At 38.0% G+C, this 17,724-nt stretch overlaps 4 protein-coding genes across 6 annotated transcripts; 2 read left to right on the top strand and 2 right to left on the bottom strand.

Moving 5' to 3' along the window:
* Positions 1 to 492: 492 nt before the first annotated feature.
* LOC134878162 (inactive serine/threonine-protein kinase 19-like) lies at positions 493 to 3,057 on the bottom strand. The gene is made up of 7 exons (XM_063904020.1): positions 2,874 to 3,057; positions 2,319 to 2,414; positions 2,083 to 2,225; positions 1,760 to 1,995; positions 1,498 to 1,595; positions 1,194 to 1,341; positions 493 to 786 (listed from the first exon to the last, which is right to left on the bottom strand). Exons 2-7 carry the CDS (start codon positions 2,410 to 2,412, stop codon positions 741 to 743), a joined length of 765 nt encoding a protein of 254 aa, XP_063760090.1. The 5' UTR covers positions 2,413 to 2,414; positions 2,874 to 3,057; the 3' UTR covers positions 493 to 740.
* A 572-nt stretch (positions 3,058 to 3,629) lies between these two features.
* Positions 3,630 to 8,655, top strand: dxo (decapping exoribonuclease). Of its 3 annotated transcripts, none has more exons than XM_063904085.1 (7): positions 3,630 to 3,683; positions 4,591 to 5,057; positions 5,788 to 6,014; positions 6,628 to 6,844; positions 6,988 to 7,123; positions 7,251 to 7,345; positions 7,428 to 8,655. In XM_063904085.1, the coding sequence occupies exons 2-7, from the start codon at positions 4,597 to 4,599 to the stop codon at positions 7,558 to 7,560; spliced, it is 1,269 nt and encodes a 422-aa protein (XP_063760155.1). In that variant the 5' UTR covers positions 3,630 to 3,683; positions 4,591 to 4,596; the 3' UTR covers positions 7,561 to 8,655. The 3 variants fall into 3 exon arrangements, with proteins under 3 accessions (XP_063760155.1, XP_063760154.1, XP_063760153.1); XM_063904084.1 differs by having other exon boundaries at positions 3,672 to 3,751; positions 4,595 to 5,057; XM_063904083.1 differs by having other exon boundaries at positions 3,683 to 3,751.
* slc25a17l (solute carrier family 25 member 17-like) lies at positions 7,809 to 13,419 on the bottom strand. The gene is made up of 9 exons (XM_063904086.1): positions 13,107 to 13,419; positions 12,710 to 12,770; positions 12,107 to 12,173; positions 11,759 to 11,913; positions 11,555 to 11,671; positions 11,307 to 11,452; positions 10,573 to 10,668; positions 10,259 to 10,341; positions 7,809 to 10,112 (listed from the first exon to the last, which is right to left on the bottom strand). Exons 1-9 carry the CDS (start codon positions 13,179 to 13,181, stop codon positions 9,965 to 9,967), a joined length of 948 nt encoding a protein of 315 aa, XP_063760156.1. The 5' UTR covers positions 13,182 to 13,419; the 3' UTR covers positions 7,809 to 9,964.
* An 814-nt stretch (positions 13,420 to 14,233) lies between these two features.
* anks4b (ankyrin repeat and sterile alpha motif domain containing 4B) lies at positions 14,234 to 17,057 on the top strand. The gene is made up of 2 exons (XM_063903039.1): positions 14,234 to 14,505; positions 15,569 to 17,057. Exons 1-2 carry the CDS (start codon positions 14,345 to 14,347, stop codon positions 16,698 to 16,700), a joined length of 1,293 nt encoding a protein of 430 aa, XP_063759109.1. The 5' UTR covers positions 14,234 to 14,344; the 3' UTR covers positions 16,701 to 17,057.
* The last annotated feature ends 667 nt before the right edge of the window (positions 17,058 to 17,724 follow it).

Here is a 17,724-nt window from a genome sequence, read left to right as displayed (position 1 = left end):
TAAAGGCAAAATACATAACATTTGAACATTAATTCATCCTTCACGAATTCATATTTTTTGTATGTTTGAGGTTTGAAGAACTGGATTTTATTACATAGAGATGTTTACTGTATTAGCCCTATTTAATCCAGGTAGAGGAATATTACTATTACAATTGCACATTTTTAATAGTGCATTGCAGCTCTACCAACAACTAAAACCTGAGTAATTCAAGTCATCTTGTTCAATGTTAAACTCGTGGCAGATATGTGTTGGATTGCGTGTAAACGCTGGCTAAATCAAATGTAATATATTTTCAGTGTACTGTATATTTTACATCCCCAATAAGGTCTAGGGGAAAATGGAGAAACTAACAACAACCAATAAACAGTCAAGAGATGAATGTACACTGTAAAAGTGAATTTAAAACAATTCAGCTATTTATAGGGAAGTTAAAACATCACACACAGGGGAAGCTATATGAAATTGTGTGAAGAAAAGTAATAACTCACATGAGGGAAAGAAAATACTTTTTATTTATTTTAAGATAAATCCAAACCTCACAAGGTCATAATAACCATAATTGACAATTCATAAACCCACAAGGTTTTTATAAGGCATTAGGCACAGGTTTAAACTCTGAAATCCTTAATACATTTGCAAACAGTCCAAGTACCAACACTTGTTTACAACCATTAACAGTCGGACCTCCAGTCAAATCATTGGCTCCGCCCAACCAATTACAGCTCTGGTGCGGTCGATCAGGAATCAACAAATCGCAACAATGTCCCTGAAGTTGTAGATATGCTGGGAATAAAACAAAGACGTTATTCAGTTTATTTAATAAAACAGTTTAAGATGTAACTAAAGCCCAAAAAGAGTAATAAGAGAAATTGGTCAGTCTTTGTGGTTAGAAGTTTAAAAAAGTAGTTGCCTTGAGATTTATAGCAATCATAGCTGTGCTTTTTTAAATCATTTTTTGTTTACAGGGATTGAGCTTCCTGGATTTTGAAGGTTTTGACAAGCACATATTTTAACACCCGAGAGCGAGCCTCTAGCCTGAGGGTTGTTGGTGCTAGTAACAAAAGCCCTCAATTACTGACCTAAATTAGAGAGCAGCTGCATGAAGTGCCTGCCCTTTTCATTTGACAGATGGGTCAACTATCTACTGTAACACTTCTGTAGCATGCAATTTGTAAACAGGCAAATGTTACCTCTCCACCATCTCTGCGCCAACAATGTCATGGATGTGATATTTCATGTGGAATTTCACAAGCGAGGTTGTTCGCCGCTCCTCTAGCTCCGTCTTTAAGACTTCACTATATTTGGACTTCTTCACCATGCCTAGCACGGCTTTACGACCTAACAGGAAGAGTGGTAAGATAGTTAGAAAACAGACAGTTATTTAAATGAACAAAGCACAGTAAAAAAAAAGCCTTGTAAAATAAGAATTTCACATGCAACATCTTTAGTAAAGTAAAATATAGTAGAAAAACTTTTTTTCCCCTCAACCCTTACCTTGTATAAAGTACTTGGTGAATTTGCCAGAGTTGGGAATGGAAAGCCACCAGCTGCCTGCGTCCCTCACAGTCAAGACCCCTGACTTAACCAGCTGACTAGAGGGTAAGAAAATAAGACACACGCTCATCTTTGAAAAAATGTTTTCAGTTTGTGAGACATGAGACACTTAGGCTGTTTTTCCAACAATGATTCATTATGGGATAAATAAAACTATAACAATTAAAATACAGAACACAAGATACATAAGAGAATTTCATACGTTATCTCAGAGTCTGTGAAGTGCAACTCCCTGAGCATCTTGTCTTTGCTGAAGCTCAGCTCTGTGCAAGGAGACGGCAACTTTTCCAAAAACTTCTCAACAGTTGCTCGTGTTGTTCTGCCATCCTCTCCTGCCAGCACTTTGGCTTTGTAATCGGAGGCGAAAACCAATCCGAAAGCGTCTGCATCAAACCCAAGCTGGAACATCAGCAGTTCTCCTTGTTCCCTGAGTTTATTCTGTGCACCAAAGGAGGGTAGTGGGTTGTATTTTCACATTTAGATGGCTACAAATATGATATTTTCGACAGGAAAGAGTCATCTTACCAGCTCCTTGTCCACCAAAGTCTTGTCATTGTGAATGCTATAGAGTTGATGCTTCACAACAATTTGAGGCAATGTGTCGTTGAAGAGTTTCCTGGGGAATAGTTTCATGAGGGTCTCAAGGGTGGATCTGATGTCGGTCGGTCCTTTAAAGGTTGAAGCAACAAATGGAAAAATAACGTTACATGCTATATAGAGATTACAATAGAGTTGTACAGCTTTTGAGCAGCAACACCTACCATCTCCTTCACTGACAGCCCCAAACTTCTGCGTTTCATTTCTGATTTTCTTCACTTTGAAAGCGTCTGAAATCAAAGCCCGTTTCCTGTTCATATCTGGAGGAGAAAGTGTGGTAGGGGTATCATCACTTGCAGAATTGTGCCCACAATGCCCTGACAGCTGACTAGCACAACTGGAATCCACAAATTCAATGTGAGATTTTGATCAGGGCCTTTAGAAAAACAGTAATTGCACGTTACTTGTAAATACCACAAAAAAAAAATATCAGAACGAAAACGTGTCAATTTTGTAAAAAGATAGCTATCGCATTTTCCAGGCCATAAGCTAAGCTCTCCACTTGAAGATACGAACTAAAAGCTTTAGGTTTTCATGCAACATTAAAGCTCTAAGAAAAATCTGGACTTGTTTTGCTTGGTAAACACATTTCCAGTGGACACACGACCAACCGGTCCAGTTACTTGTTTTGCCTCTTGTGTAAACCAAGCTGATGAAGCTAGCTAACCTAGCAGCTCATAACCCAGTATTTCACCAGTCGAAGAAGTCGAAACTCTTACCTGATAGCTATTTATATGACTTATATTGGTATTCATATCGCTTCGGTCCCATTCCCCACTACAGAACCAACGGTCAACTAAAACCCTTCTCTTACTACTTCTTCTTCTTCTTCTTCTTCTTCTTCTTCTTCTTCTTCTTCTTCTTCTTCTTCTTCTTCAATGGCGGGCATCACTTGAAGTTTAAGGTGCATTACCGCCACGTACTGGGCTGGAGTGTGGACCAGAGAGCAGGGCAAACCAAAGACCACCACAAAGAAACAACAACTAAATTCTCCTCATCAATCAGCTATTTCTCAAATACTCAAATAAGGCTTTATATTTTCCACTTCAACACAAAATAGGTTATTGAGATTTAAAGACCCACCCCACATCTCTTAAAGCTTCTTTCATGATTGCTTGCTCTACCGTGCTTTTTCCTGTTGTCTAAAATCCTCACACTTTTCCCTGTATTTTATTAAAATGTTATTTTCCCCACTGTATCCCACTAGTTATGGCATGCTTCCATTATATTTTTTTCCAGTTATATTGCTTCCATTTTTACTCAAAAATACACTATGGACAAAAGTATTTGGCCAGCCACACATTACACCTACAGGATATTTTATGACAGCACATAACAGTCAGTCATTTCGTTTCCTTCAATGCCCTCATAAGCAGGAATAAACATAAATCTGATTTCTTACTCAGTATGATGTTGTCTGTATACAATGATTCATATATTTCATTGAGTAAAACTCTTTCAGGGTTATTGACCCTAGGTGTTGCGGCTACCACCAGGCGGATTGGAGGAGAAATGCATGGGAAGTAGTGGTGAGTTTGTTGTTAGCCTTTGGTGCTTTCGTGCTAGTTATCTTCCCAGCTAGCGAGATAAATACAATGTATGTATTCTTTCTTCCACTATTTTGTTTCGATAGGAGAATAGGCTAGAACATATAATAGTTGTTTTCACACAATGTTATGTGAATTATTGTGATTGACTGGGCATTAACAGAAACGTAACGTTATCTTAACGTAAGCTAGCTGTTCTTGTACGAGTATGATGGGTTACATTCATTACCCTGTCATTTAGTTTAGTATTAGTTTATTTACAAAGGCAAGTTTACACACATTGCCTAAGAAAAGTGCATTACAATTGTTTAGTTTTTTTGGAAATACATACTTTTCTACATAAAATAGTATTATAACATCCGCATCTTGACAGCTACTTACACTTTGTAAATCCAATGCAAGAATATATTCATAACCACTACTGGCTGTATAAAATAAAGGTTCTTCGTCCTTTTCCAATCTTTAAACTGCATGTTTGATATTCTGTTTTTGCTTTGAGGTATTTTAGGAAGCGTTTTGTAACACCATGGCCAGAAACCAGAGATAACAACATTTGGATTATGAATAATTCTGCCGTCTTTTTTTAAATTTTATCATGTCTATTTATCAATTTGCACTGTCCCATCTTTCAAATAAACTTAACCAAAATAATGTAATTATGTTCAGTATAAAGCATACCGTAAACAGTTTACTATACACACTCACAAATAGCTGGCAGTGTTTGTTTTTTTTAACTGTCATTTAGTTTAGTATTAGTATTTTTTGTAACAACCCAAGTGATAATGAGGCATAACATGTTTGGGCTTTTCTGCAGGAGAGCAAGACATTGAAGAATATATGAATAATTATCAAGGCCATATGTTTGTTTCATTGCTCTTTTCTTCCCCAGGTAGCAATGGAGCAGCACAGATCCCACAATCCCCACCCTAGCCACCAAAGCCGCCCGTCAGCATACAAAAGAGAACGAGAAGACAATGGAAGAAATCACTGTGAGAATAAACACTCCAGACCCAGCCGCCCCCAGAATCAGTCCGGGCCAAGTCGAGGACAAAATCCACTCAGCTCTCGGAGTTTGAGCACCAGAAGGGAGCTATATGAGAAAGACTTTCCTGTGTACAAACAGCCTGTCGAAGTAGGATGTTTTTCCCTCGACTCTGAACGCAGATTCTTCAATGACGGCAGGCAAATGAGATACTATGTGGAACCTGATAGGAGTCCAAATTTTGATCTGAGGGATGGATACAAGGATCGGTTTATTAAGAGAGACGACAGTGTGAAGGAGAAGCTGGACCATATGTTACGCTGGATCTTGGCCAATAGATCAAAGCTCAGCTCAAAGGGGACAGCCTCATCATGGTAAGTGTTTCTTTTTTTTAACGTTTTTGTTTTTCTTTATTATTCAGGTAAACAGGGTTGTGGTTAGATAGGATCCAGGGATTCCCAAGTGTTCAACTCAACATGCAAAAAATAAATTTGGTGTCTACCAGGGACCCAAACTTTGAAAAACGCATAACATCTCCCTCCCTAAACAACTGTCAAAGAACCCAACAAACACGAATTCAAAAGATGTAGAGTATTTAAAATACATTGAGGTCTCAGCACCTTGTAAAACGTGTGCATACATTATTGTAAACATTTTTTTGAATGAATGAGCAAGTTTATACCATTTTTTCACCCCTTTCTCACTTCTTACCTCCTCCCTTTGCCCCTTAGCCTTAGTCCCTTAGCCTTCTACCCCAACACATTTTAGATTATTATATATATATATATATATATAGTTTACTGACTTATTTTAAAATGGGGCAGACCAGAAAACCTCTTTCACTTTATTTAGATGACAGACATGATTAAAAATCACCACTCTCACAAACAGTATCTTAGCTGAACAAATAATGCTTTTCTTACTGTAATTAGGAGTATTGATTCACATCTAATAATATTGATACGCAATTGGCAACAAAGAAACAAATACCCCTGGACCTATTTTGTGTAAAAACCCTAATTTTGGGAAATACTGCTCTAATCAAACCACATCTGACCAAAATGTTCATAGACTTATTCTTTGATCAACCTCTGCTCTTTCCAGTGATTTAGATGTCGACTTTGTGACATGGCGGGGTCATCTAACCAAGCTGCTAACCGCTCCCTATGAGACACGGGAGGGCTGGCTGCTGGCTGTCACCAGGTTCAGGGGCACGCTTTACATCAGTGAGGTGGAAACAGAAGTTGCTCGTAGGGATCGAGAGAACCGCACCGGGAGACATAAAGAGATGATGTACTGGGGATACAAGTTCGAGCAATACACATGTGCAGGTAGGTTTATACACTGGATTATTATAGTGAATGCTGTTTAATTTCATTTCTTTCATTTGATATTTTTCAAGCATCACACTAAAGCCATTTGGATCTATGTAGTGATAACAATGGAAACCTATTTTGGCCAGGAGAAGTACCGTCTAGGTGAAATTTCACCTAGTATTAACTTGAAATGTAACCATCTAGTACAAAATTAGTAATGTCAAGTAAGAAAAAAATGTGACTTTCAAAATTCTGGGATTGTATGAAAGTCGGTATTTTTATGGAATATGCACTAATTTTACCTATTTTATTAAAATAATGACTGGGTTTTCCATATTTTCAAAAAAGTGATCTAATAAATCTAATCATAGCTAAGTAATGATAATAAAGGCATTTTAATATACTAATAGTAAAACACCCTTTTCACCTAAGTCTTTATTTTCTGTTGAAAAGTCAGCATTTGTTTAAACTTTTCATCATTCACTTCATGTATGCTTTCCTTCCTGGCACAAACGTGCCTCATGCATATTTGTTTGTCTTGTTTTATAACATTTGACACCCAAATAACATAAAAGGGTGGTAAGTAAATGTTGGAATAATACAATTTGCCTTTTGTCCTTCCATGTAGATAGCGTTCACGGTCGACCTGACCCAGGCGGGGTGCTTAACACCAATGAGGCCTTCTGCACTGTGGTGCAAACGCGGCTCGCCGATCACAGACTCCTGTTCTCGGGAGAGGTGGACTGCAGGGATAAAGATCCCAACGCTCCGGCTCCCGCATGTTACATCGAACTGAAGACGTCTGCGGAGATCTGCACCCCCAAACAGCGCAGCAACTTCCACAGGTAGTTGAGGAAACAGTGAAACTTCTAGGGCTGCAACTCACAAATATTATCACAGTTGATTGTTTAGTTGGTAAATGTAAGAAAACTATGAAAATGTTTGATTGTTCCGGGCCGTTTTAAAGTTTCATCATGGGGGTCCTTAGGTTCAAGCTGCTGAAGTGGTGGGCCCAGTCTTTTCTCCCCGGAGTCCCCCGTGTTGTGGCAGGTTTTCGCGATGATGAAGGCGTGGTCGTCGCTGTGGAAACTTTTCCCATCTCTAAGATTTCACATCTCATCAAGGTGCGGTGAAGGTTTTTGCAATAAGAAATGACTTATCAGAATCAATTTGTCGATGTTAGATATTTTTATAATCTAAAAAAGATGAACTCAAAAATATTTCCTCTTTTTCGGTTTTCCCTCTGGACAGAATGAACACAACTGCTGGAAGCCGACGGTCTGTATGAACTTCTGCTCTGACTTCCTGTCTTTTGTAAAGCACATCGCTACTGAAGACAATCCAAGGTATAGTGAATTGCTTTGACATACTATGTTGTTAAACTTTTTCTTTAAATTCAAGCAAATATAATTATCATTTCCCTTCCAGTGTTGTGTACCTGCTGTCATGGGAGCCCCGCAGAGATGTGACCTTCTCCGTCCACAGGGACTCGCCATATTGCTTCCTGCCACACTGGTATGTGGAGGGGATGACCAGCAGTCAACACTCGCATCAGTCCTGATTTACAATCGAGACGTGGTCTCCTGGGAATGTTAATGCAGACCTCCAATGGAGTGGTTTTTTTACCAAAATAATGTGGACTTTAATGTGTATACAGTTTTTCAGTCTCTGAGAGGGGCTAACCTGTCCCTAATCCCTTCCACATGAATGATCCGTTGTGATTTTTTAAATCTCTTTTTTGTTCAGCCGTACAAACTGAACCTGTGTTTTCAACTTGCATGTCGTGATTTTCAATAAAACAGCAGTAAGTCATCTTTTTTCTCAAACTTTATTATGACATTACAATAATTTAACCCCCCCCAAAACAGGAGTATGTTAATGGAAACAAAATTATAAAACAATTTGTTTAAAAAAAAGTTAAGTAACTACATGGAGACTTAATTCAAGTAAGTATTGGATCCACAAACAAAGACAAAACATGTTGGCGATTCTTTTTGCTATAGCATAAGCCATTAGGGTAAAAAGAATGTTCTGAAGACAGTCATTAATAGTCTTAATGTATTATAGTTACTATTGTGCCAATGTAACCTTCAAACCTTTTCTAAACTATAAATAAAGCTATATTTGTCATTTGCTCACCAAAATCAGTTACATTCTCCATAGTCAGCACTTTCTTTTTCACACACCTATTCCTAGATTTTGCTATTTTCTTTCCTAACACACACAGTCTATTTATTTCATTTCATTTTTTTATGAACTCATTTGTGTTAAGTCTACATTTACATTCCCTAACTGGATGTACATGTTTATTTCAAGTTGTCAATTTAAAAACAACCACACCAATCATAATTGAGTTTGTGTCCAAAACACCAAGATATGGTAGGAGCTCATATCTGGTACATTTCCATTTTTGTTAAATTTAGTGTTCTTACTACTTGAAACCAGCCTTAATTCAATGAAAAGTCAAAAGGAAGTCATCTCCTAAATGTAATGTTGCAAAGTAATATTGAGAGCAGCAGCTCTTGTAATGATTACAACTCAAGTTACCAGAGTGAACAAGTGGTAAACCAACAAAGTGAATGAACTTTCACATTGGTTTTAAAGTAAAAGGCAGCGTAAACCTTGATTCACCAAATCGAGAAAGAACACTGTGATACAAATACTGAAAATGACTGATAAATCGGAATACCTAACACATTTAACAGAATATTAAGATATAAAAAGGAAGACAGAGTTCACCATGTTCATACTGACCAGTACAACCAAGAAGATGGTTAAATGCATCATGGGTTTGTGTAAATCATCAACGGTCATCCCAGCTTTTATATCCACTCATAGTGCAGATTTAGATATATCACTTAGAGGCACTTTAGTATTATATACATGTTTTGTAAGTTTTACTCAGATTTTTCATTAACACATTATAATTGTTAAAATCAAAACCATTCAGATTTTACCCATAATAAAATATGTATGGGATGATTCTCCCTCTCACAGTTATTCTTTATTACTGCTGATATGTGTGAAATGCTAACGTGTTGAATCAGCATATTAAACATCATCTGGCGGGATTTGATGAGGTTTCTATGAAATAAGAGTTAACACATAGGACGAGCGTGTGTGAAGTATGGTCCAGTAGTTTGGATCAAGGCAATAACAGAGTACGTAGCTTATTTGCAGCACGCCCTTAATGTTCAAAGAAATGTGTGATATTTTGGGAAATAAGCTTACTTGCTGTTGAGCAGAGATTAGGGTGAGACGATTAATACCACTCATGTTTGTCACATTTTATATGCAACTACAGCAGTTGATGCTTTAGCATAGCACAAAGACTGGAAATGGGTAAAGTGCTTGCCTGATTCTGTCCGAAAGAAGTTAAATCCATCTTCACTTTTAAGTTTAAATTTACACAACATGAAGTAATGCTTCTCTGTGTGCAGCGGGGTAAACCACAGCACATAAGCAAATCTGATAAAGCAACATGTGACACTGGTGATAGAGCATTTCGCAACATGGACTTTTTTTGTTACTTTTTTAAATAACTCAAAGTGTTTTACTGGTATCCTGGTGTGCATGGGAATTTAGATTACTCAGTAATTCTTTGTAAGGAACAGTATTTTTCTGAAGACTCATCTGTCGGGTAGAAAGCAAATAATTATATTTCCCCAAATGTCATGTGATGTAAACCTTGTAGACGTAAAACTGTAAGAATAACTGTGATATTTTTCCAGACTAGTTATCTCACATGGTAAGATCACTAAGACCAAACTCAACAGAGATTAACCAGCGGGGGAAAAAAAATCAATGCCAGTCAGCGTAAATGGAAAGTAAAAAGTTAAGAAAGAGACAGTATTATAACTATCAATCCAAGGCTCTGGTGCATGCTTTTAACGAGCTGAGGGATTGATAAAAACCTACGGACGAGGAGTTCACTAGTACATTCCAGTATTCAAGAAGGAGTGTGTTCACTGCTTCAGTTTCTTGTTAATGCCCATGACTTTGAATGTAGCAGCGGTGATTTTCTCGTAAACAACAAACATGAGGGCAGCCGTCAGTACCGTCTGTAGCAGCTTGGCCTCCAGACCTTTGTACAGACCGAGAACACCATACCTCCTGTAAAAAACAGAAACACATGTATAAAGGACGAGCCATTATAACAACTTCAGCAATGTGCTCACTGGTGAAGATGTTACTCACCATAGATTATATATTATATTTAAAATGTCAGTGAATGTGTTTGTGTTCAAAGCTGCACTCACTTGATTCTGGCCATTAGCATGGAGAAAATGTTCGAGAGGCTTCCCATCACGCCGCCCTTCCCATCACCTTTGTGCTGGCCAAACTAGTGAGATAGCAGAAAGCAGGCTATCTTCATTTCTTTAGATTTCATGAGAGATTATTTGAGATTGAGCCTTATCATGAGGTCATCTGCCCCACTTAAGTCTGCATGGTCTACAATATCGTCGTCTGTATTTCTCATAGAACTGTATGTAATCAACAGAAATGTAACAATAAAAAATATCTTGGAAAAGCAAAAAAAAAACAGTGACATTTTATACAACATGGTATTTACTCTGAGGATGGCCTGAACTGTCTGCAGAGGATATGTTGCAGTGGTAGCAATGGCCTTGGCGACGGCTCCAATGAGAAAGATCTCTGCTGAAGTGATCTGTGGTAGGAAAAAAATATCAACTCATTCTAATGGTGTACTTGCTAAACCATTTATATAACTGTAGATATAGATAAAAAAAAACGTGTGTGATTAAAGTTTTCTACAAATATGACTTGTATTTGTTATGAAAACATAAAGCGATCACTGGGTCATTACTGGCCAAACTAACTGGCATAGTTTATAAATTAACAACGGTCACTTTGTCCGTCATTTATTTATATTTATATTTACACACAACATTTGCAAAGTTTAATTGGTTACCATTTCTAAGCTTCATGCCTTTTGAAAATTACTACCCAAACTAAGTATAAAAATAGTATTTATGTCAACAGAACAACTACAACTAAAAATGGCAGCAACATTTGTATCACTGCAGCAACTTTTACAAACAGTAAACAACTGAAAGACTGAAGACCAAATATATTTGTTTTTTAAAATAATATAACAGATTCTCCGTCCTTTTAAGTAAGTCATTTCTCTTATTAGAGTAGGATACCTGTTTTCATTTGATCAGAGTTTATGAAAGCTCACATTTTCTTCACAGCAGGGTTTTCCAACCCAGTTGAAAAGGCTGATTAATTTGGCTATGGGAATGTATTATTCAACATGGAAGCGTCTTTCTTGTGTCCTCTCACCTTCCTCCCTCCATTGCCTGCCTTCCTCTTCATGGCCTCATAAATCATGAACTGTACTGCCGGGTTGAGCACGAGGATGAGCGAAGGCATAACGCCGTTCCACAGAGTTCCTACTCCCTCAGTGGCGATGATCTGTGAGAAAGCATCTGAGAGGGAAAGCCCAAACACGGCAGGGTTTACAAATGTGCAGAAACAAAAAAAACAAACTGTGAAACTACGAGCCAGATACTGTATATTGTGTTACACACCAAAGATGCCTCTGTACTGGGTCTGCTGGATGTCTTCGTTCCTGAACTTTGCCCCCTGCAGCTTCAATCGAGTGTTGACCACCCACATGGGAGTGGTCAGGATCACATTCACCACCCCTGTAGGAAAAGCAGATATCAAGGTTGCTTGAAACTTTTAGTACTTTCCATCTGTTCATGGAGAAGTTCAAATGTATGTGTGTTTACCTGATACCACACCCATGAGGAGGTCTTTTCCCGGTCTGGACTGCCCTTGCCCGGATGCTGCCAGCTTCTTCAGGGTGTTGAAGGTGTAGAAGTAGACAAAGTTAGAGCAGCAGAGGCTGGAGATGACTGGTAACCAGCCTCTGTACAGAGACAGGCTGGGAGAAGAGATGAAGAGTCAGATTTAGAAAACAAAACAGTATATATCATATTAGAGAACCAGAGAATATTTTGGCACTTAAAGAATGACTGCTGTAAAGACATCTTACTTGTGCTGAAATCGCAACCAAAGAGTAACAAAATTATCAATTTCTTGGCATCATATGTACCCAGCTTCAAAACTATACTCACAGGCCTTCTTCCTTTGCTATCTCAGCCAGGATGATGGGGGTAGAGTTAGACTTTCTCTTCTCATCAACTGAAAAACAAACAAAATGGGGAAAAGCCAATGAAAAGCTTTATTGAACTCAAACAAGATTAGTTGACTAGACATAATAAGTAATACTCATTCTTAATAGTTATATGTTTTCTGCAGCTTTGAAGAAGCTTGCTCATCTTAAGTCAACAACCCAGGTAATGTGACCAGGTTTACCTTAGTTTGAGACTTTAGATTTACAATAGAAAATCTGAGCAACCTGGGGTACACAAGGAGGTAGTGGGGTATCAAGAAAGAGGAAAGTTTGTCAAATAAATGTGTGAGCCTTCAAGAGCGTGTCAAATTGCTTCACATTAAAAGAAGGATTTAAAAAAACGTGATTGAGACTTGACCTGCCAAAACTATTAAAGTTAAGGATATCTGGGTCTAATGTTATTCCTAATTGTTTGACCGCTCCTTCACATCTTTGGTGTGCAGTTATAGTTAATGCATAATTAAGTGAACCTTCACACATTACTGATTCTACAGTCACTTCTATCAGGTAACCTCTGTACAACATGATAAGACCTCCAACTCACCCTGCAGTCTGCTTTTAGCTGTGTCCAAAGGAAAGAAGACTGTCATCGCTGTCACACTCCCCTAGAACACAACGCATTGTAATGAGAAAAACATGCCTAAACAAAGTGAAAAAAGGCTCATTCACAACAGATCTAGATAGACGTGAACCACAAATAATACTCAATATAAAATGTTCTAGTTAGACTGTTCTATAAAAGACTAATATATTACAGCCGCAGAAAAATATAAACATACCAGTATTTTAGTTACAGTTGTGTAATGAAGCTGTGATGTTAATGGTTATGGAGAGGGAGAATCTTAAACCATACAAAGCTGACCTCAAACTAGTAACAACCAGACCAGGCCATTCACATTATTTCTCCACATCTGCTTTTATTGCACTGTATCTCTGCTCACCATTGCACCTGCCACAGCGTGAACCAGCGTCTCGTAAGACAGAAGGCCGACAGCAGAGCCACCGTTGTCGGACATCTCTGCAGTCTCTCCCGGTCAGACCACAAAACACCGGAAAGTAACCGCGGAGTGACCCGAAGAGAGGGAGCCGGGGGTCGGTCTGTTTTTCTGCCTGCGGGAATGTTTGGAAAGTTACGGAAACTTTCAGTGCTCTAACTCCATGGTGTTTTAAAGGTTATGGGACGGACAGAACAGAAACGGAAAAGTAACGAACAGTGTTTCCTCCCAGAGACAATTCATTGGTTGTCAACTTCTTCTTCAGGCTTTTCTTATTCTCTTCTTCGGTTGACGTTTGGCAAGCCTTAAAGACAAATGACAGCCCCCTACTGAGGTGGAGGGTGCAGTGAGTCCTCTTAAAATGATACAAAATAAAAGAAACAATTGATCATATAATATTGCTTTTGGAGCACAGAAAAAAACAAAGATAACCATATTAAAAGGCCACAGTGACAATATGGTTTCCTGTTTTACTTTTTTCTTTACTTCATACTTAGCAGGCTACTTATGTCTTTGGAAATATTTCAGTTCAATTAAAGTCTTGCATTCAAAATTTAGAAGTACTTCAGTTTTATCAGAAAAAGGCACCTAAAATATGAAAAAATACTCCTTATGCAATAACATTTTAATTAAATTATATATAAATAAATATATATTATATATATATACTTTTGCTTTAGTTTAAATATGAATGACACTTTTATGGTTTTAGAAGACTACCACTGATATGATGACAATGTTTAAAAAAACTCTAAAAAAAGGAAACGGTTATAATGAAAAAGTCCTCCATTTAAAATTGTACTTCAGTATAAAAAAATGTTCATGTAAAGTTAAGTTGTATAAATTATATTAATATAAACTATGTTTGGTGAATGATTACTGTAAGAACAATTTTACTTAAGCTATACTGTATTTATATCACTGGAAATCTTTGCTTTGACCACACTGTGGATCATTTTAAACACACCTTAATTATCATCTCAAGCAGTAGATAATTGTGCTGCTGACAGCAGTGAAGTGGACTTTGCTTTTGTTTTATGGCTCTGATCTGCTGATTCGTTGACGCCCAGTGAGCATTTTGTTTGCTCAGTGTGTGCAGTCTAGTCAGTGTGTCTGTCTGACAAGAGTGTGAGGGGAAAAGTGAAAAAGAGAGTTGTTTGGAGCGTTTCTGTTCTTGTGAAGAGATGTCTAGGTACCACAAAGCAGCGATTGATGGATACTTGGACCTCTTGAAGGAGGCCACGAGGAAGGACTTGAACTCTGCGGATGAGGATGGCATGACTCCCACTTTACTGGCTGCTTTCCACGGACATGTCGATGCTCTTCAGCTCATATGTAGCAGAGAGTAAGCATGATACACTCCTCTCTATCACCCAGGCATCATTTTGTATTTATATCGCAAGCTATATCTCTTTAATGGCCAATGAAAAGGCTTGGTAAATTGGCTGTATTGTTACATTTTTAGAAATGTATACAATTTGAAGCAATTTCTTTCCAATAATTCTTGATGTATTATGCACTTAAACTAAACTAAGATATACAGCAAATGTTTGTTGCGAAAAGGTTAGCATTTTGTCCAATACACTTACAATAATGTGTAATTGTATACACCTAATCACATATTTAGGACTTCATCTATGTTTTTTCTTCATGTGTTGGTTTTTAACATGTCATTGACTATAATATAACAAGCTAAAACTTAATTCCACTTCCATGAGCTGAGCCAAATGTTTAATCAACCATAAACCTCCTGTGAAACAAAAGAGCCCTTTATCCGTACCCTCAACCCCCACCGAATCATTTGTTCAACATAACAAAATGCAGGCTTGAATCTAGAACAGCATTCTTACTGGAAAAGTATGATTCTGAGATAGCCTATTCAGTATAACACGCACCTCACACTGCTACGTGGCAAGAAATAATTAAAGCTTTTCTACTTTGGTCATTGGTTTTTATGACACGTTATTGCAGGAATACAGCAATAAATACTTTTATGGCTGTGACAATGAGGCGCAGCACTAGAGGACTTTGAGTCTTAATAGTTTACCAATTAACTTTAGCTTGGTTTCGTATTATGAAGTTATATGTTGTCAGTTTTGGTTTTACATGAAAGACGTTAAATCTTAGCTTTCATTTAAAGGTTTAGGAAATGTATATTTGGTCTCTTGCTGAGAGCCTTGAAGATTGTCTGACACCTGTAGCTGGAGCCTCTTAGCTGACTTAGTTTAGCGTCCTAAGACTGTTAAATGATAGAAAAAGCTAGCGTTGCTCTGTTCAAAATCTGCCTACCAGCTCCTCTAAATATCACTGATGTTATCTTATGTATACTTCTTTCTTGTCCAAACCATATAAGAAAAGTTACAGATCATTCCTTTAAAAGAAATCCTTTTTTTGTTTGTTTTAAACAGAGGAGACCCCAACAAGAGCGACATCTGGGGAAATACACCTCTGCACCACGCTGCTGCTAATGGCCACATGCACATCCTTAGCTTTCTCGTCAACTTCGGTGTCAACCTTTTTGCATTGGACAATGAATCCCACACAGCTATGGACGTTGCTGCTTCTCGTGACCGCATGGACTGCGTGCGCTTCCTAGATGCTGCTTCCTCACAGCAGACCAACCAAAATGCAAAGAAGGTTGCAAATCTAAAGAAAGAGGCCATCAAAGAAGCAGAGAAGCGTATAAAACTCTGCGAGAAGGTGAAGAAGAAACACCAGAGCAAGATGGATAAAATGCAAAATAGAGTGGGAAATACTGGCTCTGTCTCAGAGGCCCGCAAGGCATCATCGTTCTCAGAGGGGGGTACCATGTCCGGCATCAACGAGCAGTACTCCAAGCTGATTGCTGCGGATAAATCTGGGTCCGTCACAGCCAGGGTTAAAGGCACACTCCAGAAGAAGCTCAGTAAAAAAGATAAAGGCACGCTGCAAAGAGCAGGAGGGGATGGGAATGTTATTTTCGGGAAACAAGATAGTGTAGCCTCTGATCAGCCAGAGTTTCTGGATGTCTTCAACGAGCAGGATGAGAGCATGCTAGACAACGAAGGCATGGACCGCTTTGACGACTATTATGACGATGAACCACGCGAAGTCAAACAGTCCATCTTCAACCGGCCTGGCCTTGGGGGTCTGATTTTCATGAAGAAGATGGGACTGGATTCAGAGGAAATCCCCAGTGGGAACAATGAAAGTTTGGGCTACCTTGTTAAGAACGAGATGTTTGATGCAGAGGAAGACGCTGCTGGGTTTGAGGGAAATGACGCTGATCTGCCCTGGGATCAGGAAGACCTGGGACTGGATGATGATGAAGATGAGGAGACTTCTCCTTTGGAGGGATTCTTGTCTGCCATCTCTTTGCCAGAGTTTGCCCTTGCATTCAGCAGAGAGCACCTAGACCTGGAGGCACTGATGCTTTGCTCTGATGAAGATCTTAAAGGCATCCGCATCCAGCTGGGACCCAGGAAGAAGATCCTGGAAGCTGTTGCTCGCAGAAAGAAAGCCCTGGAGAGTCCAGGCACCATGAAAGACAGCTGCTTGTGATCTAAAAGAAAAAAGCACAATGAAAAGTAAATTCTAATCCTATATAAGGCTTTAAGAGAGTGTTTGTTTTTGTAAATAGAGCCAACAGTTAGATTTTCTGTATACAAGAAAGAAAGATCAGTAAAGTTTTCCCTCTAAACAGAATTTTTACAGTTTAATTATCTACAATATCAAGAAAAGCATCCATTAAACTGGTCTGCAAAGATAAAAAATTGTAATAAAAATCCACAGATTTTTCTCGTGAATTATTTCCACAAATGACAATGGTTTATGTGCTGTTTTGTGTTGTTTATATTTTTGACTTGAAAATACAATTGACAAATAAATAAAATATAATAAACAATGTCTCAAAATGTATATTATCTGATGGATAAATATATACATACTGTACATTTGATTGTGGGTGTTGTTTCCTCAGGTTTTGGGAACATAGGTTTGATCATACAGTCACCTCGTGAGGACTTACATTGCAAATTGGAATAAAAGTTGGTCCCAATGAAGTATTTTATGAACATAACTGCAAGTGAAAAAAATACAAACAAATAAAGAAAATAATATACACATTTTAAAGTTTGTGCAGAGCCTACATAATTGGGCTGATGGCTTCTACAGTTCAAATGCCCCAACCTGATAACTTGAGAGGTTAAGCAGAGATGTACCAGAAAGTCATTGATCCAGGGATCTTTTTCTGAAAAAAAGATCTGATAAACCAACTGTACATGGCCTGCCCATTACCAACCTGCAACCAAATAGATGGTAAACATATTAGGTTGGGTAATTTGGGTAAACATATGTATAATATTGCTAGCTCCATGTCTGCTTGATGTATAATAAACACTAATATAATGTAAAGAAAAATGCATTATGTGTTTAAAAAAAGAATATGCATAACTTGTGTTGTTCTTTTTCACATGGTTAAGGACTACCGTAATGTTTGACAGTTTGTATTACTTATTTTGTGTTTATTAGTTTGGTTGTCCTTTTTTTTTTGATGTAGTTAAATGTGTGTTAACCTTTGTTATGT

Source organism: Eleginops maclovinus, chromosome 16 (assembly GCF_036324505.1).
Source record: "Eleginops maclovinus isolate JMC-PN-2008 ecotype Puerto Natales chromosome 16, JC_Emac_rtc_rv5, whole genome shotgun sequence".
NCBI classification, from domain to species: Eukaryota; Metazoa; Chordata; class Actinopteri; order Perciformes; family Eleginopidae; genus Eleginops; species Eleginops maclovinus.
This window is presented reverse-complemented; position numbering and strand designations above follow the sequence as displayed.

What these genes read in the sequence shown, in the direction of transcription:
- LOC134878162 (XM_063904020.1), bottom strand. Translation starts at nt 2,412, where the DNA reads ATGAACAGGAAACGGGCTTTGATTTCAGACGCTTTCAAAGTGAAGAAA. An exon ending in CTTTGGTGGACAAGGAGCTG is followed by an intron (nt 1,996 to 2,082) that starts GTAAGATGACTC and finishes TTTGGTGCACAG; the next exon opens with AATAAACTCAGGGAACAAGG. An exon ending in GGCGCAGAGATGGTGGAGAG is followed by an intron (nt 787 to 1,193) that starts GTAACATTTGCC and finishes TTTTATTCCCAG; the next exon opens with CATATCTACAACTTCAGGGA.
- dxo (XM_063904085.1), top strand. Translation starts at nt 4,597, where the DNA reads ATGGAGCAGCACAGATCCCACAATCCCCACCCTAGCCACCAAAGCCGC. An exon ending in AAGGGGACAGCCTCATCATG is followed by an intron (nt 5,058 to 5,787) that starts GTAAGTGTTTCT and finishes TGCTCTTTCCAG; the next exon opens with TGATTTAGATGTCGACTTTG. An exon ending in CGAGCAATACACATGTGCAG is followed by an intron (nt 6,015 to 6,627) that starts GTAGGTTTATAC and finishes CCTTCCATGTAG; the next exon opens with ATAGCGTTCACGGTCGACCT.
- slc25a17l (XM_063904086.1), bottom strand. Translation starts at nt 13,181, where the DNA reads ATGTCCGACAACGGTGGCTCTGCTGTCGGCCTTCTGTCTTACGAGACG. An exon ending in ACGCTGTGGCAGGTGCAATG is followed by an intron (nt 12,771 to 13,106) that starts GTGAGCAGAGAT and finishes GTTGTGTTCTAG; the next exon opens with GGGAGTGTGACAGCGATGAC. An exon ending in AGCTAAAAGCAGACTGCAGG is followed by an intron (nt 12,174 to 12,709) that starts GTGAGTTGGAGG and finishes TTTGTTTTTCAG; the next exon opens with TTGATGAGAAGAGAAAGTCT.
- anks4b (XM_063903039.1), top strand. Translation starts at nt 14,345, where the DNA reads ATGTCTAGGTACCACAAAGCAGCGATTGATGGATACTTGGACCTCTTG. An exon ending in CAGCTCATATGTAGCAGAGA is followed by an intron (nt 14,506 to 15,568) that starts GTAAGCATGATA and finishes TGTTTTAAACAG; the next exon opens with AGGAGACCCCAACAAGAGCG.